General features: G+C 55.8%; 2 protein-coding genes across 9 annotated transcripts in view; both read right to left on the bottom strand.

Annotated features, from left to right (window-relative positions):
• Positions 1–1,113: 1,113 nt before the first annotated feature.
• Positions 1,114–9,285, bottom strand: ISLR2 (immunoglobulin superfamily containing leucine rich repeat 2). Of its 3 annotated transcripts, none has more exons than XM_037010244.2 (3): positions 8,915–9,280; positions 5,945–6,052; positions 1,114–4,572 (listed from the first exon to the last, which is right to left on the bottom strand). In XM_037010244.2, the coding sequence occupies exon 3, from the start codon at positions 4,562–4,564 to the stop codon at positions 2,330–2,332; it is 2,235 nt and encodes a 744-aa protein (XP_036866139.2). In that variant the 5' UTR covers positions 4,565–4,572; positions 5,945–6,052; positions 8,915–9,280; the 3' UTR covers positions 1,114–2,329. The 3 variants fall into 3 exon arrangements, with proteins under 3 accessions (XP_036866139.2, XP_036866138.2, XP_036866140.2); XM_037010243.2 differs by lacking the exon at positions 8,915–9,280 and adding an exon at positions 6,640–7,028; XM_037010245.2 differs by lacking the exon at positions 5,945–6,052 and having other exon boundaries at positions 8,915–9,285.
• A 9,865-nt stretch (positions 9,286–19,150) lies between these two features.
• PML (PML nuclear body scaffold) overlaps positions 19,151–23,365 on the bottom strand; it is a 45,141-nt gene continuing 40,926 nt past the window's right edge. Inside the window, exon 8 of one of the 6 annotated variants that reach the window (XM_073212173.1) lies at positions 19,151–22,773. In XM_073212173.1, coding sequence (XP_073068274.1) covers positions 21,980–22,773 — 794 coding nt within the window. In that variant the 3' untranslated portion in view covers positions 19,151–21,979. The remainder of the gene's footprint in view (positions 22,774–23,365) is intronic. The other 5 variants (XM_073212169.1, XM_073212168.1, XM_073212167.1 and 2 more) reach the window with 5 other exon arrangements.

Genomic DNA, 23,365 nt, shown 5'->3' with positions numbered 1-23,365 from the left:
AATCTGCTCCCCTGATTTCTATTCCCTTCCTCTGCCACCTCCCTTCCTGGTCACTCCCTGTCCAGTGAGGAATTCAGCTGAGGCTTGACGCTGGTCAGGAGCACAGCAGCCCCTCTCTTGTCCTCTCTGCCTTTCCTGCTGCCTACCCAAGAAGCCCTATTTCTAAGACTATTAAATCAGTATGCTTTGAACCCTGATCCCGTATGTGCACCCACCTTAGCCTACCCCAACAGTTGCCCTGTCAGTTGCCCATGTATCACTCAATGAGCACCCTTCTCCCCCTCCCACACACACCTGGCTCCTGATCCAAGGCACCAGCTTGCTCTGTGGAATCATCCCAGCCAGGTGTCCTCTTCTCTGCTTTCGATCATTTGCTTTCTCTGCGGTTTGTGTTATTTGTGACTTTGTTGTGCAATCCACAGCAGACTTGCCCCTAATGAACCCCCCCACTGGCTTTTCAGGGAACTCAGAGGCAGTCCCCACACACACACAACCATACCCCATCATAGGGACAGTGTCAGCCAAAGAGGATTGTGCACGCACAACACACTCCCACACCCAACACCCAACACCAGAGGTCCCATGTTCGGTCAGCAGCGTCCCACCTCTCCCTCCCTGCAGGCCCTCCTGACTCTCGCTCTGGCCTCCCCATCACACATGGGTTCACCCCTCCATCCAGGAGTTGGAGGCACCAAGAGCAGGCATTGCTTGTAAACACCTGGCAAAATCACAGGCAAAAACAAACACAAAATCACACAAAGGATCCCAGTGGGAAGATCCTAGGGGCTCCTTTCTTCTGTGGTTTCCTCCTGCATCCCCTACAAATTCCTTCTGTACCCCTACAAAGAGTCACCAAGCCCAGTTCAAATCCATTGTTTTATTGACTGTTTACATACAGACGCCTTGAGAAAAGGGCGCGGGCTCCGAGGGCCTCCTCTGCCCGGCCCGCCCGCATTTGTGCTGCGCTTCTCAGACAGGGCTTGTCCCGACGTCGGAAAACGCCCACCCCAACCCCGACCCTTTCCTTCAAGACGAGGAAAGGACCCCCGCCCGAGCAGCCCACCTCTCCCTGCCCTCCCCCCCGGCCCACCTGCCTGCCCGCCCGCCCCCCTACACTACACGGTCATACTTTACAGGACACAGACTTTTCTCCTACAGAGCACGCTAGTCTAGGACTTCGCGCCAGGCAAATATTATTCTGACGGAAGGAGGGGCGGGGCTGGGCGGGGCGGGGAGCCCCGAGGACTCGGGGGCGTCCGGATCCCGCCGCTGGGTCACACTCAGGCTTTGTGCGAACTAGGGCGCAAGCCTCCACGAGAGACTGGGCCTGGGAGGCCGCAGCTGGCTTCCTGCGCCCCGGGCGCCTTCCCAGCCGAGGTCTGGGTCATTTGCAGCAGCGGAAGCGGAGCTGCCAGGTGCACGGATCTCCGGAAACCCCAACTCATCCGCAGCGAAATTGGCCGGGGACCAAGTCCGCACCCTCGGCAGAAAAAGGGCGCGCGGTTCCGCGGCGCCTTAAGTTAGGAGAGAGGGAAAGAGAAAATGGATTCGCCTCGCCTCTTCCCGCCACACCCAGTTTTCCCAGAGGCTGGGAAGGGTGTGTTAGCACCAGACCCAGAGTGTCGCTGCCTTTGAAAACAACGAAAATATGAAAACCGGAGCGCGGGGCGGCTGACCGGAGCCGCAGGCACCGGGCTCTGCTCCAGCGGGTCAGAGCGGAGCAGGGGGGTGGGGGTCGGGGGACAAAAGGGCTTTGGTTCCCAGTGGTAAGGAGGCTGTGAAACTAAAAACTAGACAGTTGCTGCTGATTCCTGGCTTTGGGGACTTGCACCCAGGAAAAGGCGGAGTAGGGGTCGAAGCGGAACCCCAGGGCTCTCCACGGTAGGGACACCTGCTGCAGGTCCCGGGCTGACCCCCGAGCCACAGCATTACCACCGTATGTTTACAACGTCCCCCATTTGCTTTGGCTCCAGAGCCTGTGGCGGGCTGTGGGGCGGATTTTGCAAACAACAATAAAGATGGGATGCAGATGGGAGGGGAGCCGCAAGGATTCCGATTCACGGTCCGCGCGAGGTGTCTTATAGGGAAGGGAGAAGCGGTAACTGTGCTTTCCGTGGAGGGGGACTCAGAACAATAGCCGTCGTGGGTGGCAGGGGAACTGGTGAAACCGTCCCACTCGCACTAGAAACCCCCGGTAGTCAGATTGCGGTGTGATAAGGAGGCGGAGTGAGCGGCAGTTGGGAGGGGCGTGAGTCCTGCCAGCCCTGGGCTTCTGGTCCCTGGCACCCAAGGTGGGGGATGGGAAGGGGCGGGCCGAGCCGCCCCGGGCTCAGCCGGCCGTCTGCCTGTAGTTGCCGTTAATCTCCTGCGCGATGTTGACCGCCTCGGCGCCCAGGGGCAGCCGGTCACTGTACTCGGAGCCCGCCTCGAACTCCTCTTGGTTGGCCTTGGACTGGGACTCCACCAGCGAGCAGGCCGCCAGGCTCTCCTCCCTCTGCAGGCCCCCGCTTGGGTCACCCTGCTCTGCGTCTTCGTCAGGGTCCTCCCCGGGGGTCTCCTCTGGCCCCTCGCCGCCCGCCTCGCCGCCTGCGGGGTAGCTTTTCTCTGACTCTAGGTAGGAGGCTCGCGGGTCGAAGTCGGCGGCGATGCGTTTCTCCATGGGGTCGGGAGCCTGCGGCCGCAGGATAAGACGATAGGGCTTGCCCGGGTGCTTGGCCAGCAGGTGGCAGCAGGCGGCGCCCAGCAGGGGCACGGTGGCGAGCAACAGGAGGAACACGCTGACAGCCACGATAACCAGCAGCGAGGGCAGCTCCTTCTTGGTGGCGAACACCACTTGCACGTGGCAGGCCTCGCCGGCCAGCGCCAGGCACACGGAGTAATTAGTGCCGGGCCGCAGGCCGCGAAACCAGTAGGCGTTAACGCCCTCCTCCACGCGGGACCACTGCACCGCTGCGCCGCCCCCCGCCGGGCAAAGATAGAGCAGGCGGAGCGGCCGCCGCCGCCCGCCCCCCCCAGCCCCGTCCGGCGCCGAGCCCCAGCGCGCCGCCAGCGGCGTCAGCTGCACCCGCGCCTCGCGCTCCGCGACGTCCAGGGCGATGACCCCCAGCTCGAAGGCGTGCGGCTTAAGCTCCGCGCTCTGGTTGAACGCGTGGTTGGACACGTACCGCGCGGGGTCCCCGTGGCCACAGCGCTTCTCCGCCACGGGATCCTCTGTGACCTGGTCTTCCACCACCTCTGCCTCACCTGCCTCCTCCTCCTCCTCGGGCACTTCCTCCGTCTCCCCGAGGATGCTAACCCGGGCCAGCCCTTGGCCTTTTATTTTGCCCTGGGGCTTGGAGGGTAGGACGCTGTTGCCGCGGCCTTTGGCAGTGGACTTGCGGTCGGAGGTTGGGGCCTGCGCATCGGGGTCTCCCCCTGCTCCTGGAGCATGCTTTGGAGGCCCGGCCGCCGCCACTGCCACCCGTATTGACGTGGAGTTGGCGCCCAGCTCGTTGTGGGCACGGCATGTGTAGACGCCAGCCTCTTTGGCACTCAGGAAGGGCACCAGCAGGGAGCCGTTTGTGAGGGCCAGGAAACGCGGGGTGGCTGGGGGCGCGGGCCAAGCCGGTGCCGGAGTGGGGGTTGGGGCTTCCGTCGGCGTCGGCCCGTCCCCATCTCCTTCCTCCTCTCCTGTCGTATCGTCCCTGTCGTCCTCCCCGCTCAGGACTGGCGGCTCTAAGACTATGGTACCACCCGGAATCTGAAGTTGCCATTGCAGGCGGGGTGTGGGGTGTCCTTCCGCGACGCAGTGTAGCATGAGCGCCAGGCCAGAGGGCAGGGGGCTGCCGGGCGCCTCAGGCGGCGGCTCCACACTCAGACGCACGCTGGGCGGTGCACAGGACAGGGCGGGCAGGCGGTGCACCGGTACCCCCTGCAGCGCGGGAGGCGAGGCGCACGCGATGGAGTCGGGCTCCGGTAAGGAGACCCGGGTGCTCGCGGCCCAGGCCTGCAGCCACAGAAGGCTGCAACCGCAGTGGAAGGGGTTGTGATACAGTTGCAGGTGTGACAGTGCGCTGAGCGCGTCGAAGGTACCGGCAGCCAGTGTGCGCAGCCGATTGTTGTTGATTCGCAGGGAGCGCAGGTCTGGCAGCGCACCGAGTGCGTCCCGGGGCAGCGAGCCCAGGCGGTTGTGGTTCATTTTGAGCAGCTGCAGAGCGCTCAGGTTTCGCAGGTCATTCCATGGGAAGTTGGATATGAGGTTGTGGCTCAGGTCGAGGTTCTTGAGCTGGCTCAGCACAGCTAGCGCGCCCGGCTCCACCGTGCGCACCTCGTTGTGAGCCAGCCACAGCGACGTGACCTGCGTTACATCGGTGAAGGCCCCGCGCCGTAGCACCGTGATCTTGTTGGCCGACAGACTAAGCGTGGTCACGTTGGCCGGCAGCCCTTCCGGCACCTCTCGCAGCTCCTTGTAGGCGCAGTCGGCAAACTGGTGGGCGTACTTGTCCACGCAGGCACACGGCTCTGGGCACGCGCCGGCCACTCCTAGCAGTGCCCAGACCAGCCACAGGGACCGCAAGGGCATCATCGCGGATCCTGCAGATGAAAGCGGGGAGTGGGGGGTGGGGGTGGAGGGAGAAGGTGACTCACGGAGCCTCACTTCTCTTCCCAAGCTCTGCCTCCTCAAACCCGTCTAAGCCAGGCCTCAACATTTCTCCCTGTGCCCTTGAGCCTCTCTTGGGCACGAATGGAGCTCAATAAAACTCTCGGATTCAATGCACTACCCCTTTCAGGGTACTGGCTTCCTTTTCCTGCGGCCTTGTACCTCACTCTTTTTTCCATACCTACATCCTCACCAGGGTCTGGCCACTCCACAGGCTTGGCCTCTCGCCGGTGTGCCCTTGGCTCTCTTTACACGATCTCTGTGTTTCTAAGCCTTTGGTTAACTCCGTGAAAGGTATACACAGAAAGGATATTTTTGTTCCCGACCAGCTGTCCTCCCTCGAACTCTTTGTCCCACTCCCGGCATTCGCACACATGCCCATACAGACGCACAATACAGACACATGCTCTGGCACCGCCATCAAACTGCCAACTTCTGCAGGGGATAAGAGGTTCACAACACATTTCGTAGATACACAAGCACAAAGACACCCAGACACGGATACGATATACCCTGGAGACCTCATTGTTCACACAGCTGAACCCAGTATTTGTTCTGCCTTTTCCACCATGTGCGAAGTGCTTTCCTGTTCATTGTGACAATTGACAGATACAAGGACACAAGTCTTCATAGGAACCGATCCACACAGAGGCACACAGGCGTGCTTTTGCGCGTGCACAAAACCCTCCGCTGAGATTTAAATCCCAGCGGAGCAGCAATGCCGAGAACTTGGGGTGGAAATCAAGAGGTTTGGGACCTGGTGAAACAGATTCGCAGGACCGCCTCCAGAGGCCCCCGGAAGCCTCCTGGTCTGGGCTGCAACTCCCGAGACTGAAGAGCCAGTTAGTCAATCTTCCGTCTGAGGAAGGAGGTCCTCCCCATACATGGACCAGGAGCACTGGGGGGATATCACTAAAGATCCCCCCTCCGCTCCTGATGAGCCCAAGGGACTCCTGGGGGCCAGAGTGGTCCCCAGCCGAGGGGTCATGGGGGCTGCCACTAGCTAAGGAATCAGGAGAAGGTTCAAGATTCCACCCCTTTTCTGCCGCTCCACGATGCTTGAGGGCCCTCCCCCCAATAAAACCTTCTTTTCCTCAGCTGCACAAACGGACGTACACACAGACTGCCCGCTTTTACTAGGGATCCTGGCAGGTTGGCGAGAGCCCCTCCCACATTACAGTCTCCGGGGATGCGGTTCTGCAAGCCGCCTTTGCTCCAGGGAGAGGGCCCTGCGAGCCCCGGCACCCTAGACGGGATCTACCTCAAACTGGGTCGAGGTCTGTGGGGTTGGTCCCAACGGCTTACCCGCTGCTCGCTGGTTCTCGGCGCGCTGCCCTCAGGCTACAACCCCTTCTCCACACTCGCGGAGCCAGGACGACAGCCCAAGGGCCCTTCCCACATCTGTTGGAGCTTCTGTGGGGAAGACGGGGGAGGGGAGAGGGGCAGAGAAGGGGACAGGTAATTCTGGGGACTCCCCTGGCTCTGAGGTCCCACTTCAGGCTTTCCTTTTGCGCCTGTTCTCCTCACTTCTTGCCGGCTGCAGATTGAAGAGTCCCCGCGCGCTCCCGGGCTCGGCAGGGACGCGCACAGCCTCTCCCACCTCCCGCAACGCCGACATTTGTTAAAGCCATAGAGGCTCTTCCCCGGGCCGAGACACATTGGTCTCACGGGGACCCCCATGCCCATTGTCCTCAGTTCAGCCCCTCCCAGGTCACGCACCCCCATAACCCACATACCCCCATATTTACACATCTGCAGACATTGTCACTATCCCCTAATCACGCCGACCTACCACGTTTAAACACATTTGCACACTCACACACGCTCACACCCTCCACACAGTCGACCTTCACATGTTAGAATTACCCATCATCGTGTAATAGTCGCGCCAATGTGTTGAGCTCACGATACGTTTGCACATTTCCAAAAGCACACTTTCACCTGGGACACTCACCTTCTCCCTCTCCCTGCCGCACGCACACACATTCACGCGCACTCACCCTCACGCGTGGGTCCTGCCAGGGCCGGTGAGCTTCGCCGCTAATTGAATGCGAGCCGCTTTTACGTCCCGCAACACGTGAGACAAACCGTCTTTGAGGAATTTGGGGAAGGACAGGCGCACGACGGAAGGGGTGGGGGCGTGTCTTTGCCTTTACACTCTTTTTGCTTCCCCAGACTGTGGCACAGGCAGGCCTGGAGTGGGGCCGGCTGGGCAGCGCGCGGCCCGGCTCCCGCGGACCCTTCCTTCCTGCACACCCTCTACCAGCCGCCTCCTCCCCGAAGCTACGTTCAACACGATGCATAATTGATGGTGTTAGCAGAGCGCCTCACCCTCCCTGCCATTTTTGCCTGGATCTGAGTAGATACAAGCCCTGGTCTCCCCGCCCCTCCCGCCTGTCCAACGCGAAGACAGAACGCTTGGCCCTGCAGGGCGCGCAGGGAAGCGCCCCCTCCCCAGCCCACTGCCGTTCCTGCCTGCCTCTTAAGGCGGATTCTTCATCTCGTCTTTTGTGGGTAAACCAGCGCTTGAAGCCCATAGTCCGGCGCCAGGTGGGGCGGGGCGAACGGGTCTCAGCCTACTCTCCCAGGAATCCGGCCTGAGCGCACCCAGGCGTGCACCCTGAGTTCTTGCCAGCTAGAGCAGAATGGGGCAACTGGGCTGCAGCAGACCGAGGCATCGAAAGGGGTGGTTGCAAATCGGCTGCACCTCTTGCACACTGTGCTGGGAATTTAAATGTAAGAGTCTCTCTCCCTCCCGCACCCCCGGCCAATACATTCACAGCCTCCCAAGCAAACACACCTGTCAACACCACACACTGCCCCCCCAAGCCTCCGCGGCTGCCACCGCCCTACTGTCTCACACCATTATCACACAACAGCCGTCCCCAGCGGACTCGAAACACCCGCTGTTCCCGGCTCTCCCTTTCTGGCTCTGCTGAAACCTCGGTATTTCATTTAAGGACAGGAAGGTGGAGGCGCAGGGATGTCAAGGCATTTGGGCTGAAACTCGATTTCTATCTCCCTGCTCTGCCCACGGCGGTCCTGTGCGTAGACACTGAGCTCTCCGGGCGCACGTGGCCCCGAGACCTCCCACCCGGCCGCAGGGTCCTCGGGCAGTGGGCTGTTGGCGCGGGTTTAGCGTCTCTGAGGAGAACAGTCTCCCGACTTGAGTGTGGAGCATTCTGATGAGCTGGGGAAGTGGGGGAGGGAGGTGGGCCAGGAGCGCTGCGTCTAAAGAGACCACCCGACTCGGATTCTGAAGATCCTTTGTAAACTAAATACGAACAGACTGGTGCGCGCACGCTCCGCATTCCCCGCCCCGCTCCCCTTTCCTGCCCCAGCGGTCTCTGCAGGCACCCCAGCGGGCTGGGACCAGCGTATCTAGTTCGGACCAGAACTCAGAACCCAGAACTTCACTTCTTCTGCTTGGGCCTGTAGTCCCCAAGGCCGGCTCTGGGGGGCGGCTCGGGGGCGTCGGGAGGGAGAGGGTGTCTTCAAGCACGGTGGAGGGGCGGGAGCACCTTGACCCTGAGGTGGGATAGAGGGGAGTGGGTCCCTAGGCCAGGCAGCGAGTCCCTGCGGTTTGGGCCTGGCCGGGCAGGGAATGGCACGGCCGGCCGGCCTGACACAGACTCTTTTAGGAGCAAAGGGTCGTTTTGGAAACGCTGAGGGGGCGGTTTCAAGAGCCTTGGTCCGGGAAGAGGGAAATGGGAGGCGCAGGCCCAGCAGCTAGGATGGAGAGTCCAGTCCGGATGTCGGGTCCAGGAAACTCCTGGGTGGGGGCGCCTGGCGTAGAGGGCGGGACCGAGGCCCCGGCGTGAAGGCGCACAGCCCGTGAACCCCCCACCCAGTATTTAGCTCTTCTCTAGTTCTTTTTGCCCTTTGTCAAGGAGGCCGGTGAGTAGGCTGGCGGTCAGGGGACAATTTGGAAGGGCTGATGGACTGGAGGACAGAGGCTGGGGAGTGGAAGGGAGCATGGGCGCACTCATTTTCTGCGGAGAGCTTCCCTGACCGCGGGGTCTCGCCCCGCCAGCTTCTCTGGAACCTCCAGGGTCCACGCGCCAAGAAAGATCCCTTTTCCTTGCTCTCTTGCCAGGGGTGCAGCAGCTAGGGAATTCAGCAGTAAGACAGCGCTCCAGGCGCCAGGAGGGAGCCTATAGTTAGGTGGCCACCCAGTCGGGGGGCGCAGACTCCCGGGGGCCCCTGCGGCTTCTGCCCACATTGTAACCTGCGCTTTTGTTCCCCGAATCTGCCCTGGGGGAAAGCAACCCTTACCCCCGCCTTCGACCCGGAGAGTCCAGTGCCCGCCTTGGCAGGGCGGAAGCAGGTGTTGCACCGGACAGAGTGCGCCCAGGCTTGGGGTGGGAGCCTCCGAGCTCAGCTAGCAGAAGACAACGCATTTCGCCCGGCGCCGCCAAGCGCGCAGAGGCAGTTCTGATGTCTATAATGTTAATAATGGTACACTTACTGAAGAGCTGGGGAACCGGGAGCGAACACGCCACCCCCGCCGCCGCCTACGTCTTTGATCGTTAAAGAAACAGGCACCTAATCAGGTGCGTGGAAGTGGTGCTGGGAAGAGGGGAGATTCACGGTTCTAAGCAGCCACGGGGGATGGCCCACAGTCAGAATCTGTAGAATCCGGGCCGCGGCTTTTTGACCAGTCTGGGGTCTCCACCCTAGACAGACCCAGGGGACGAGACCTGGAGCTGCAGTAGTTTTTTGCGGGTTGACATCTGATTTAGACCTCGCGGACTGGACAGCCCAGAGGGTGGGGCGGGGCGAAATCCAGTGGATCCCGGCACTGGCTCCTGCCGCTGGTGGGTCTAAGGTCTCGGGCACAGACAGGTCTGGTCCGCGCGCGCCCCCTGCTGGACGCCGTCTGCAGGGCTCAGAGGCCGGGGCAATGGCTGCTGCGGTTAGGGTGCACTGGGCTGTGTCTCGAGCTCCCCACTAAGGCGTGCGCAGCCCTGGGCTCTATACTCCTCCGGCGCAATGCTCCGAGGTGCAGGACGTTTAGCCAAGGCACTGAAGCTTTCTCTCCTTCCCACGCTCATCCAGCCTGCGGCCCAGGAATCTACAACGTCCTCTCATCCTGCACTGGCGCAGCCCCGGCTTCACATCCTTCTGTGTTGCCGGCTCCTGGGCTCCGCAGGCACTCTCTGAATACTCGCTGAACGTATAGTCTTTGGCACCAACCATTGAACTTGGGGCAGAAGCTCCTGGGACAAAAGCTTCCTCCTCCTTCTCCCCCGTGCAACGTGAGCACTTTCTCTTGGAGTCCTGTAAGGACTGTCCTGTTCTTAAAAGGCAGTCCTTAAGTTTTAAGCCTTTGTTGGGAACATAAAATGCCCCGATCTGAAAAAGAAAATCTGTTGTCTCTAAGAGGGGAAAAGAAAACTGCAAAACTGGAACGAACAGATGTTTGATTAAATGTTTAGGACCATAACATTATGCAAGCTATTCCATTGGAACTGCACCCAAAATTGTACATGCCCCTGTTGTCAATGTAGCAGGTGAGTGATTTGCTGGAAGTGGGAAAGGCCAGTAAGAAAGTAAGAAAGCCAGGGCCCAGAAAGGCATCCAGTATCTCCCGAGAGCAACCTGCTCAGGAGAATCTCCCCACAGCTGCTGGCCAGCCAGCTTCTCTTAAACACTCACGGCTTCCCACCTTCCAGCTTCTGCAGTCCTGTCTCCACCCAGCCCCTCGCATGCGGTGTTCCCACCACTACCCCCAAGAAGCTGCTTTCCTTTTTTAATTCCCAGCAGAAAACCCTCCCTCAGTTAGCCAGTCCCCGTTTACAGAGCCCTCTCCCACCTTCCAGCCCCCCCTTCCCCTCATGCACACTCGACCTAGTGGTTAGGAGGAAAAGTCCCAGTAACAGACTCTATCATGTAACTTGGCCAAGTTACTTAACCTCTCTGTGCCTCATAAAAAAGGGTATAGATAAGAATACCTGTTTTATTGGATTAAATGGGTTAATGCATGTAAACCACCTAATTTATTGCTCAGAAATGGGTTATTTTTTTCAACAATAGCTGGAATTAGCCATCCTTCCTGCCTTACACAGCTGGGTACTGGAATGACAAGTTCTGCTGCTCACACCCCTACATGCTGGTGTCCTGCCTCCCTCACAAGCCCTGGCTCTGTCCCCAAATGCCCCTCCTCATCTCCCTCCTGCCCACCACACATACACACACCATCACATAGGTAAAAGAATTACTATCACTGTATGTAAAGACTTCTAGTCTCAGATACTTAAATGAAGATCCTGAGGCTTGTGGCTGTCAGCAGTGCACCTGTTTGGGAAGAGAGACCTGCAGCTGCAGCCTTGGTGAACGGTTTTTAATTAAAACCACAATCTGTTTAAGTATTTATTGGGTCTGTAACTTTAATTATTTCTAGGGAAAAACAAAAAATTCACATTTGCATATGGGAAGATTGATGATTTCAGAGGAGAGTAGCAACCTGTGGCAGTTTGCTGGAGGCAACTGGGAGGAATTTCCTGAATGGCTCAAAGGAAGCTCAACATTATTAATAATCTGGGATCCAGTCCACGACCTCCCTCTTAGTGCTTTCATAAAATTAGTTTAATGTGCTGGCAAGACTGTTTATTACCATCAAAATTAACGACGGCTCTTCCAGCGGCATCTCATGTAATTATCTGGGTCTGTGCTTGTCTCGCTGAAGATGGGGAACTGCTGCCTGGAAGGGGCAGCATTTCTGCCCACAAAGAGCAACACGTTTAGCTGTTCTACTCAGTCCAGGCAAGCCTGGTTCTCCCTGGAGTGGGATTCTCCATAGCCCGCCCCTTTTCAGCAGGGGGAAGCAGGGGAAGAGAGGGCAAGGAATCATTTATGTTGCTTCCATCTGCAGTTTAAAAAATTCTCATCTAAAAGTGTTTTAAACTATTAAGTGTATCATCTTACATGTGGGAAGCATACCTGGCTTCAGGGCTGGTGGATTCAGTGCCTCAGTGACATCGCCAGGTTCTCTCTCTCCTCTGCCACCCTGAAGAGGGCTTCAGCCCGAGACCCCTGTTTCTTGGTGCCTGGACGGCTTCAGCAGCAGCGGGGGTAATATGCTTTTTGCTAATAGATGAGTGAAACTGGATTCCCTTTCCAGAAGCCATAGCCTCTCCTTAAGTTTTAATTGACCATATTGGCTTAGGATCCCCCCTCTTTGAACCATCACTGGCAAAAGGGATGGAATCAATTGGCTTAGAGTAATCATCCAGCCCTGAAATGGATGTTGAGGAGTCAATCCAAGATTCACTGTAAGCAAGAAATCTCCTTTAAGTAGAAGTATTGGGGAATTACATGATCAGAATAATCCAATATTGTGTCAAAATGAATTAAGATGAGACTGACCACAATCACCATGAACCACATTAGACACCCCCTCATCTGAAGATTACATCGGCCTCTGTTCACAGTCTGTGACCAGGATCAGGGAGCACTCTTGGGTGGGAACACATACAGAGTGGACGATTCTCTGCTTTCACAGAATTCTTGAAAGGAAAAGAATTTGTTCTTGGAAATGCCGGTGCTGGGATCCAAAGCTATTTTGGGAGCAGTGGAAGCTTCAGTCTTCAGTTGGATATTTATGAAACGAACAGGAGATGTTTATGAAGTTACAGATGTTCCTGCATGACTTCACATCCTGAACACATCGCCCTGCCACCTGGCAGAGGAGAGAGACACTCGATCGTCGAGGTGAAACATAGGAGGGAGGATTCTACCCAGAACTGTGGAGAATGCAGAGACAGCAAAAAGCTGCCTGCTTCACAAGCAGCTGTGTGATCTCAGGCGGCTCCTTGCTCTTTCTCCTTCTAGACCTCCACCCTTGTGACAGTAAAGGAATGGACTAGGTGTGCTCTGAGACCCTTCCGGTGTTGCTGTTTTCTGACACCCTCGTTCTTGGGTGCTGTGGCTTCAGGAGAAGCCAGTTTGCAGGTTGAGTTGGGCCTCTGCCTGGGCTTCCTGCAGGAGGATGTCTTTGGAAAGTCTGAGGACCACTGCTTGCCCTTCTCTTCATGTCCCCAGGCAGTTTCTTTGTTTTCCCACCATCACCACCTCATCCCTTGAGGTCATGAGCACACACTGGCCAGGGAGCTGACTCCCTTCCCCACACTGCTGCTCATTGCTCTGTGGGCAGGGGGAGGCCTCCCACTACAACACACTTCATGAAGGCCCTTCACTTAGAAGGATTCAGGGGCATCTCAGTTTCTCGCTGTCAACAGGCTCTCCATTTGTTTTTGGAAATGGTTTCCCAGAAGCAGAGATGAGACAAGGATTCATGAGGAAGTGGTTGACTGAGGAAATGTCTCAGCAGAAAGCAGCAAGGGAAAAGGTGAGCAGGAGAGGAGGGGAAGAGGCCAAGCCAGGGTGTGATTTCAGGAGGTCTCAGTCAGCCTCAGTCCCAGGGGCTTTAGGCATAAGTCACACCTCAGAGCCAACCCTTAGGCAGGGAAGCTCAGCATCCATAGATTCAGGGCAGTCAGACCTTGGCTAGGGACCGCCCCTCGGGATGGAAACGTCCAGGCCCTTACCTCTCACTGCCTGTGGGGAATCTGCTCCAGTAGCCCAAAGGCAGGCCTCGGAAGAAAGTCAAAGGTGCGTGCTGTCAGAAGCAAAGCGCTGTCAGAAGCAAAGCATGCAGAACTTGAGGAGTGAGCCCACAGAAGCAGGTCTGCTGTGTCATTCATTCCCAAATAGTAACCGAGTCTCCTCCATGTTGCCAGGTGCTGTGCTTGGCGTGGGTGCATCTGTGAACCAGGCAGACATCATCTCTGCCCTAGAAGATCTTACAAACTCCTGCACCCCCTAGGATGCTCAGGTCTCCTAGGTGTGAACCTTGGGGCTTCTAGAAGGCTAGCATCCAAGGATAGGCTCCAATTGCTCCATCAGGTCACCTGGGGCCCATGCTGGAAAGGTTTGCCTTGGAAGGACAGACTGGGAACTGACCAGAGTCATGGATCATTAGCTCTCAGGGCCTGGAGGTCCCCGATCCCTACTCTTTCTCTTTATTGGCTAGAAGACAGGCCACAGAGCCGGAGGGATCAGAAATGCCCCCACAGTGTAGCTTCTCTGAGAAGTCCTCCCAGGACAGTCTGGTCAAGGACAGGTTGAGCTTGGTGGCCATTGCTTACCTTGCTGGTTAAGGGATCCTTGGCATTCTCGGGGCAGATGTAGCCTCTTTGATTGCTGTTTCTGGGTGGGGCAGGTGCCCCCACTTCAAATCTCCTGTGTTGGCCCCCAGGCCCCCCCTGCAGTGCTCCTGGACACACCAGAAGCACAGTCGTGCCATGTTTGGGGGAGACTGAGGCTGTGCTCTTGACTGGAACAGCTCTAATAACAGCGTGCTGCCCCCCATCCAGTCCCCACAGAGGCATCTGGTTGGGCAGAGATTTGGAAGAAGATGGGTCTTGGCATATTGCAGGGGTAGCTCCAAGTCTGTGCCCAGGGAAGGCCAATTCCAATGGTCACATCTTGGGGACTATCAGGTGCAATTCAGTGTAAGCAGGTCCATAGCAGGAGACTGAGGGTTAGGGAGTGGTACCTCCTTTTCCACTGACTTTCTGTGAACCTGGAAAAGTTTCTCTCCCTTCTTGGCCCCAGTTTCCCTTCGTGTGCCACGGGGCTACATGTCCCTCCCCACCCACCTACCTCAGCTGGGACAGTAGCTTGGATCTGTCACATCCTCACTCTTTAGGCCTGTCCCTACCAAATCCAAAATGGGAAAGTGTCCCTCTGCGCGGCACCCTCCCAGGAGGGGCAGCCCCCAGGTGCGGTTCTCTGCAACACCCTCTTTGAAGTGCCTCAAACAGGCTTTCACAGCCAAGCCAGGGAACGCCCTCAGCTCCTCTCCCTGAGCGCTTATCTCCAGACCCAGCTGGGAACCTGATGTATTTATTTGCTTCTCCCAAGACCTCCTCTATCCAACCCACGTCTCTGCCAGGGCAACGGGAAAGTGACCTTCCTGCAGATGGCTGTCTGGTAGCCAGGCAGGGGCTGAGGAAGGAGGGGTCTGCTGGAAATCCCTGCAGCGGGCAGGGCGGCCCTGTCGGGGTCAAGGAGACTGTCAAGGAGGCTTGGAGAAATGACGACAGAGATACTGGGAGAAACAGCTGGGGACACAGTCACCCAGATCCTAAACCCAGATGCTAAAAGGAAGAGAAGAGAGGGAAGTGAGGGGGAAGGGAGAAGAGGAGAGGGGAGGGGTAGGGAAGGAAAAGCCCACAGTGCTTCGCATGATGCGGCGCAATGCCTTCTCCCTCTAGGGCGCTGGATGTGTAGTTACTCTTTATTGAGCATTTCCAATTCCCAAAGTGTAGTGCTTTATGTACAATTTTTGAAGTACACATTATCGCCCCCAATTTGTGTAGGAGAACCACAGGGTCTAAGTAGTCTGTCCAGGGTCCCCAGCATAGCTGGGATTATGAGTCAGATTCTTCCAAAGCCCATGGTCTGACTACCGCACAGCAGCCTTTCCCACTTCCAGGTAAACTAAGCAAGGGCACCACTGCGGGACCCGCCTTGCACACCCTCTGCCTTTTGTCTGATGCTGTACAGAGGTCCTCCCTGCTGCCAGCCAGGGTTTTCTGGTCGTAGAACTTCAGGAGAGAGTCAGCCTTTGGGCGCATTGTATCCCCAAGCTCTCTGCATGCAGTCTGGTCAAACAACACAGTTTTAGACAATTAGACAAAAGGCACTGGATTTCACATTATCTCCTACCACACTTGTTTGGCTGGCTAGCTTTGTGGAAAATTTCTGTGGTCAACTAGCCGACTGGATTTTGTAATCTGCTTGGTTATCAAGTTTGGGATTTTATACTTACAAACTGACTTTAGCGTAGTCCAGGCAGTTGGTCTTTAAAGAATTCCTCTGGGCTAAGTTTAAGAAAGTTCCTTGAGCCAAGAATGAAGAATTTTCCCTTCACTTGTCATCAAGTGCATTTTGTAAGGAAGGGTGGAGACTTCCAAACTTTTTGTTTTGTTTTCTGAAGAGGGGACTCAGTTGAAATTCTAGACCCTTCTCTCAGTAATCACCCAAGGCATCAATTTTATTCAAATCCAGATGGTCTGGATCTGACAATTGGATTTAAACCCCAAAATAAATGATAGCACGCTCCGGCCCCAGGCTCAGGCCCCAGGATCAGTCCAGGACCAAGGCCACTCCAGGAAAGCGTGTCCTTAGACACCTCTGCCCACGTTCCCATCTATCTCCCTGCAGCCCATTCCCACCTCATCCCCACCTGTGAACTGAGCCACCTGACGCTTCTCACTTGCATTGTAACTGGGGTTGGCACCTTACCCTAAATAATGTATTCTCAGTAGGGTCAATACTACACAACACAGGATGAAAATTGGTTCAGTGGGGGCCACTAACAATCTTAGATTTTCCAGTGGTTTTTGACTCTCCAAAGGACCACAGTACATAAGCAGATACCCAATACGTCTGTGTAAGCAAGAAGTAAAATTATGTCTATTTGCAGATGACATGATCTTGTATGTAGAACATCCTAAGGAATCTACAGTGTGTCTATTGTATTAAAATTTTATTGGGAGGAAACATGACCAGGGAAAAAAGTCTAAAAAGCCTCCTTATGGCTTTTTTCCAGGGAAAAAAGTGGAAAACAAAAAGGTTTGTGAAGTCCTGCTTTAAAAGAAAGAATTAGAATTAGAACAAATTCAAGAGCTGGGACTAGAAGGTTGGGGTGCGAGCTTTCTGGAGCCTGAATTTCACATCTTGTGAGACCAACAGACCAGGAGGGCATGAGAGGAAGAGAGCAGAAAACTAGCTCCCCCTGCAGCCCAGCAATGCATACAGCAGGTGGGCCACAGGGGGCTCCAGTCTGCATGCAGGCTCCTGGCGGGGCAAATCCCAAGGCGCGAATCCCAAGTCTGTCGAATACAAGTTTAATGACCTTGATCTAGGTACTTAACCTTCCTGCCTTACCACCCCCAAACCCCCAGTTCTTTTTTTCAGAGTAAACATAATATATTCAAAAAAGTAAATGTTTTCCAAACAGCCTTCCCCAGCCCCTCCCTGCAACCCCCATCCCTGGTCTCTCTCCTCAGTACCCTCTGTTAGCAGATGCCAGTGGATCCTTCCAGACATTTTCTGAAGATGCGCTTGTCCTTTTATCGCTTTTTATATTTATACAGATAGAGGTGTGCTGTCGGCTATACCCCAGCTTGTTTTTTCACTTGCTAACAGCGCAGCCACCTTTCTGTTTGAGACCAGCTACCTCATTCTGCAGAGCATTTAGAATACACTATAGTTTGACTAATTTTCTGTTGGTGAAATTTTTGGTAGCTGTGTTTGCTCTGTAAACTATGCTGCATTAAATGTCTTTGTAGCCACCTTAATTATCTTTTACGGAGCTGTAAGAATATATCTGTTGTATAAATTCCCAGAAAAGGAATTTCTGAGCCAAAGGGCATGTTGTGTTAAAAGTGCTGATAGATATTGCAACATTGCCCTGCAAAAAGGACGCATCAATTTACATTCCTACCGATGGACACACTGGTCCTCCGTCCCCTCCCTCCCTTCTGTTCTACTTTCTTTCTTCCTTATACCTAACAGAGAACAAAACCTTTACTTTTTCCATAGTAACATAACAGGAGTAAAATTAAAATGTATGTTACAGTTTCTCAGAAATAATAAGCCGGTTCTCTGGCATCCAACTACTGGATATATTCATCATTTTACTTTGTCACATCACCTTGCTACACCAGCATTTTGTATGTTTATATGGCTTAAATAATGTTGGACTGTTTGGGTCTTATGCATGCTTCTTGTCTCGTCAATACTTAGTTAAAAATACATCTTTCATTCTAAGGGTGACTGTTGTGCCCAGGGTATAATTTTGTTTTTGGTTGTAATCACACTTTCTTCATATGATAATTTCCCTGACCTACCCGTTCTTGTGTGGAATGAGGAGGAGGATCTAATCCCACAGGGACGTCAGGAAGAGGACATAAGGTCAGTCGCACTAGGTGAGAAAATAGCGTCCAGCGAAGTCACCTTTCAGTGGTGTCCGCTGGGAGGTTCACCTGGTTGTCCTGGAAGCTCTCACTCCTGGACTCGGTGCATCACTGTGCTCCCTGGGGTTCAGCCAGCTTAGGCGGAATCCCTGCAGGGTGCTTCTAGAAGAGGATGCTCTGGGGGGAGGCCAACTGCCCTTGGGGTGCCCTGTGAGCGTTCCTCCTCAAAACCTCCTGCCTGTCTATCCGGATTCATGGACTTTTCAGTTGCTAAAGTGACAAATACCTGTAACCTAAAGAGTGTCTCTAACTCCATTTCTAATTAAATTCTTAACTCCATTCCTGACCTTAACCACCAAAGGTGACCCTAAATTTGACCTAACTTCAAATTGTAACCTTAGGCCTCACCCTAAATCCTGACCTACCTCATCCTCACCTCAATTTAACCTGGGCCCTAAGCTTAGCTCTCCCCCTCATCTGCAACTCTCACCCTGCTCCCAATGGTATTTCCCCAAAAAAATCACTCACTTCCACAGTCACACATTTTGGATCCCTGTGTTTCTTCTGAGCCCGTGGTTTGTCCTTAAATTAGACCTTTAAGGAATCTCACTTTAGTGTCTCTAACTCTATTCCAGAACTCACTTTTTTGATATGCTGGCTATAATTTTTTCTAATAGATGTTTAAATAAACACAAAAGTTAACATTTAAAAAGTGTTTCTCCATGCACCAGCTATGTAAAGAAACCTCGCATACCGCCGGGAGCATGCGTGGCGCTTTGGAAAAGCCTGGCCTACCTTAGCCTAAGCCCTTCAGGATCATCATTCCGCCCTCAGTGGAGCCACAGGCTCTCCACCAGGCCCAGCGGGGCTGCAGCGCCCTCTGCTGGCCAAGTCTGGGAGCGGCTCTAGCTGAGCTGCACTTCCCTCTGGGCAGGTCTGTAATGCACCACCCTCTCTGGCTTGACATTTGGTGTCGCCAGCTGTGGAGTTCCCTTAATTGTGAGAAGTGAAGAAATGTGAGAAAGGTCTCTAAGCCCCTGGGGTGGCGGGGGTGGTGTTAAGGCTGAGGTCAGAGGAGGAGATAGGAGCAGAGCAGGGGCTGGGCCTGCTGTGGGGTGGAGGGTGGAGGGTAAATACTGAGATGTGGGGAATTGTCAGGGTTGGGACTCATGGTCAGAGTGAGCCAAGGTGTAGGAGTAGAGATGGATGTGGGGCTGGATGAGGGGAGGTGCCATGGGGAAGCACAGCAGGGCAGGCACCAGGGGGCAGCTGGGTGCGGTGCAGGGAGAAGAGCAGGCTGGGGTTAAAGCCGATGCTTAAGTGACCTCCCTGGGGGTGTGAGGAGGCGGCCAGAACTGAGCTGAGCTTTTGCAGGAAGGCTGTTCTCTGCTCCTGGTCTGCGTGGCCATCTCCCATCTGGGTGTGTGGGGGACACAGAGCCCCTTGCTGCTCAGCCTCTCCCAGGTGGACTCCCCCATTCGCCTTCCCAGCTCCTGTAGGCCCCAGAACACCCACAGCAGCCTGCTTTGTCCCAGATCTTGATCTTGTTCTTTATTCCCCTGAAGACAAGCCCATGTGCTTTTTTGCTAAGGTCCAATATCTGTGTTTCTATAGCACTTATAAAACAATAATGCTGTCATCTTGGTTGTCTATAAAATAAGATCTTACATTTGCGATGTTCTTTGTATATTGAAAGGCTTTTTCCACAGACATTTTCTAATTGGTACACACAAGATACTGTGAGGGAAAATGACCCACATTTTCCCAGTTTAGAGAGTCAGTGCCTGGGCATCCACAAATGCGACCCGCTGTGTCAGAGGTTAAGTGAGGGCTGAACTCAGGGTCCTAACTTCTGATGCAGCGAGCTCACTGAGCTTGCTGGGCCAGAGATAAAATTCAAGGATGAATAGAAGGTGACATATTTATGTACTTGCTCTTAGAGACTAAAATTCCAGGACTGGAATTTGGGCATCTGGGACAGGAGGTGGGGTTAAAGCAGTTACACTGATCAAATGACACCAGTGGTCTGTGCACCCAGGCCAGAGGAGGGCTAATTCCTGCACTGCCTGTGCCATGGGAATATTTGCAGGTACCGACGAGAACTCCACCTGTGGCATCCAAGACAGCAGCACATGAATTACACGTTGCTAAGGTCTTGGGCCTCCCCCACTTCCCTCGGTAGGGGCTTAACCCCCTGTGACTCGGGGACAGAGGTACAACATTGCCCAGCAGGGGGCGAGGTAAACCCCTACAGACCCTGGTCTATGGCTCCCGACTCCCTCTAGCAGGCGATTCTTGCAGCTGGTACTTTTGTCCCTAGCGTGGCTCTCCGTTTGGGAGATGGTCCCTGGCAGGCCCACTCTGGGTGTTGGATTAGGGTGTTCACATCTGTGAAGCCCTCAGCATGGGGAAACAAGGGACTGTCAGATCTGCTAAGTCCTGAAAGGTCCCCACAGCAAACAGCTCTCCCAGGCCCAGTGCCCCCTCTTCACCAGCCAAGAAGCTGCTCAGTGGCTCCAGGGGTGGGCCAGGCAGAGTTTGGTACATCAGGCTTTGAAGATTCACATATTTATTAAGGCCATGAAAGTGCAGAGAGGGCAGAACAGCCCTTAATTATAAAACCCGTGATCAGCTACTTCTGAAGATAGCAAGCATTGTGGGGCTGGACTTGGCGCTGGAGGTCAGTGGGTGCTGCTCGGTCCAGGGTGAGGCTGAGGGGAGAAGATCTGGGCCAATCGCTGGCCTCCAGCTGCCAGATGGTCATCACAGCCCCGCCTTCCCTCCACCCGTCAGCCCGTTCACACAGGAGCTTCAGAGCCAGTGCCTGCTTCAAATCAGAACCCTACTAGAAGCACACCGGGGTTCACTGCTAGAGGCAGCACTCGCACCAGGGTGGCAAGTTCATGTAACTCCTTAGTGGATCTTCAGGGAACCCACTGGATGGCACTGAGGTGTGGGCACATGGACTTTACCCCCGTGAGAGCTGAGGCCAGAGAGGCTGGAAACCTGGGCTGCACCCTACTGGTGAGGAGCCAAAGAGGGACGGTGGGGCAGAGGACAGCGCTCTGCTAGTCAGGGGGATGGCCCTGACCTGCTTATGTTCTGGTGATCGCTGCTGTGACCTTAAGGCTGGTGGCCTTGGCTTAGGGCCGGGAGCTAGGGTTCAAGAATAAAAAGCATCTTGTCCACTATCCCAGTGGCCTGCTGCCCATTCCTGAAGCTCAGAATGGCTGAGCTGCATGGGAGCTCTGAGACCATCGGAGCCAAGCAGCCTGCTTTATAGGCGGGGACACTCAGGAGGAGCCCTTCCCCGCATCACACTTGATATGCACAGTCTGGTCAGGGCCAGCAATTTCTCTCCCGCTCCACACTGTCTTTCCTTTGAGGAGCAGTCTGTCAGAGCAACGGTTCTGAAACTAACAGACCTCTGAATTATCTGGAGAATCTGCTAGAAAAGCTTGCTGGGTCCCACCCCAAAGATTTGGATTCTGAGGTCTGGAGTAGAGGCTCCCAGGGGCTGCCAATGCTGTGGGCTGCTGGACTATGTGGTGAGCAGCTGGGTTGGGGGCTTCCTCCATGGGGCTGAGGGGCAGCACAGACAGAGCGACGGGCCAAGCTGAGAGTGTTTGGTGGCCTGAGGACCAAAGATCAAAGTCCCACTAAGGGCAGGGGCTCGTGTGGCCAGAAGGAAGCAAGCAAGCAAGCTTAGAAGGGTCAGACTTTGGAAGCAGGGTTGGCCATGAAGCAGCAGCCCCTGTCTCTGCAGCTATGAGGCCCTTTGGGGATGAAAATGCCCTGAAGGGAAAGCAAACAGGAAGCTGGCCTTCAGACATGCAGGCACTGGGAGAACCCAGACTCTGTGTGTGGGCCAGTTTGGTCTGAAAGGCACTTTGGGTACTGGTGGGGCACAGCAACACTGCAGGCAGTGTCCCTGGGAGCGTCAGCAGGTGCTCTGCGGCAGTGGCTGCGGGTCAGGGAGGGGCAGCAAGGACACCCCTGGAAGTGGTCATCAGGTGGCAAGGGCAAGAAGGGGGCTGCTGAGAGCCTAGAGGCCATGGCTTCTTCACCCCAAACCTCCCCAGTTGGGGCTCCTGGAAGGGAGGAGTCGGAAGTCTGGAGAACTAGCCCACTGGTGCCCCCGGGGTCTACATGCAGCGCTGGTGGCCCTCCAGGGGTAGCTGCTTGGGCTCGGAAATTTCTCTGTGGGAATTTTAGAGAAGGGGAACTTGGTCCCAGAGGAGACCTGATTCTAGAGCAAATGACAACTGAGTCCTGGGACCAGGGTGGGGCTTGGCTCAGAGATCCCATCCCTTTCTGCCCCATGAGATTACCAGGCAGCCAGTGCCTCCTCTCAGCTCTGCTGAGAGGCCGCTTCTGACAAGCTGTGACCAGCGAGAGGGGTAGAGATGTCTTCTGCCTGTGCCAAGGCTGGCCCCTCCAACAGGCCTACGAAGTAGGTGCTCAGGGCCTGCAGGTTGGAAGCAGGCCAGGCAAGGGGCGAGGAGGTGGTCAGCAGGCTCAGGTAGCGGCTGTACTTCTTCAAGCCCTGCTGCGGGTCACGGCGGTGTGCGGTCAGCAGCTCCATGAAGCTCACGTTGTGGAGGGCCAGGAGGCGGGCCAAGGCCCGGGGCAGGATGGCGGCCTGTACCAGGGGCTGTAGGGATGCAAAGCAGTGCAGGCTGCTGAAGGAGTAGACGTGCTGCCCCAGCCTGGGGCCCGGGGAGACTTCCAGAAGGCGGCACAGGTCGCGCATGGCCAGCACAGCAGCCAGGGCGCTGCGGTCACTCATGTTTCTCGCCAGGTAGGTCTTGGCCAGACTCTTGAGTTTGAAGCTGCTGGCCCTGGGCACGCAGTCCCGGATGAGAGGCAGAGCAGCCAGGAAGCCCGAGATGGCCTCCTGGAACTCCCAGAGCCTGTTCATGTCTGCCAGGGCCTGGAAGAAGTTGGGGAGACCGGGCCCCCAGAGCTTATAGCAGACCAAAACGGGGCGGTGCATGGAGCTCAGGAAGCCAAGGAAGTGCTGCAGCCCCGCCTCCAGTGAGACAGCCTCAGCCTTGGAGCAGGAGCCGAAGAGGGCCTGTGGCTGTGTGAGTGCACCGAACTCGCTTTCCTGGTTCACAGCGGCCAGCTGGCTAATCTTCTGGGCTGGGAAGGAGAGAAGGGCAGGGTGAGGTCCCAGGGGCCCAGGAGGCCAGCGCAGGGGCAGGGGACCTCTAGAGCTGCCTACCCACCACCTAGAGACCCCACCTTAGGACCTACTGGCAGGAACCAAACATCGGTCTCCAACACTGCTCTGATCCTGGCGCTGATGGGGACAGGGTCAGAAGGGGAGGTTGGGCTCCCCTCCAAACACCCCTTGCTCGTCTGCTGGGAGTCCAGCTTCCCCTGCCCCAGAGTTCACCAAACCCTTTGGATCCAGGCCCTCCTGTCTTCTATCAAGCTCACCAGCCCATACTTGAGACCCCTTGCTGTGTCCACCAAGCCCTGCACTCCCTGCCCCTGGCCTCGAGATCCATCAGGCACTGGCTAAGGCTCCCAGTCAGTCAGAATCCTGGGACGGACAGCACACCTGCCTCTTCTACTCCACGCAGGTGTGCCCCACAGCCTCCTGTGAGGTCCGCAAGAGACTCCACGTCCTGTGGGAACACCTGCTGCTTCTGGCTGGCCGGGTGAGCTCCGTGCTGCTCCCAGGCCTTCCGGCTCAGAGAAGGGCATGGCAGGGCCAGGGCAAGCACCG

This window comes from Manis javanica, chromosome 8, assembly GCF_040802235.1.
Source record: "Manis javanica isolate MJ-LG chromosome 8, MJ_LKY, whole genome shotgun sequence".
Lineage (NCBI taxonomy): Eukaryota > Metazoa > Chordata > Mammalia > Pholidota > Manidae > Manis > Manis javanica.
Note: the sequence above shows the minus strand (reverse complement) of the source record. Positions and strands in the feature narration are given on the sequence as shown.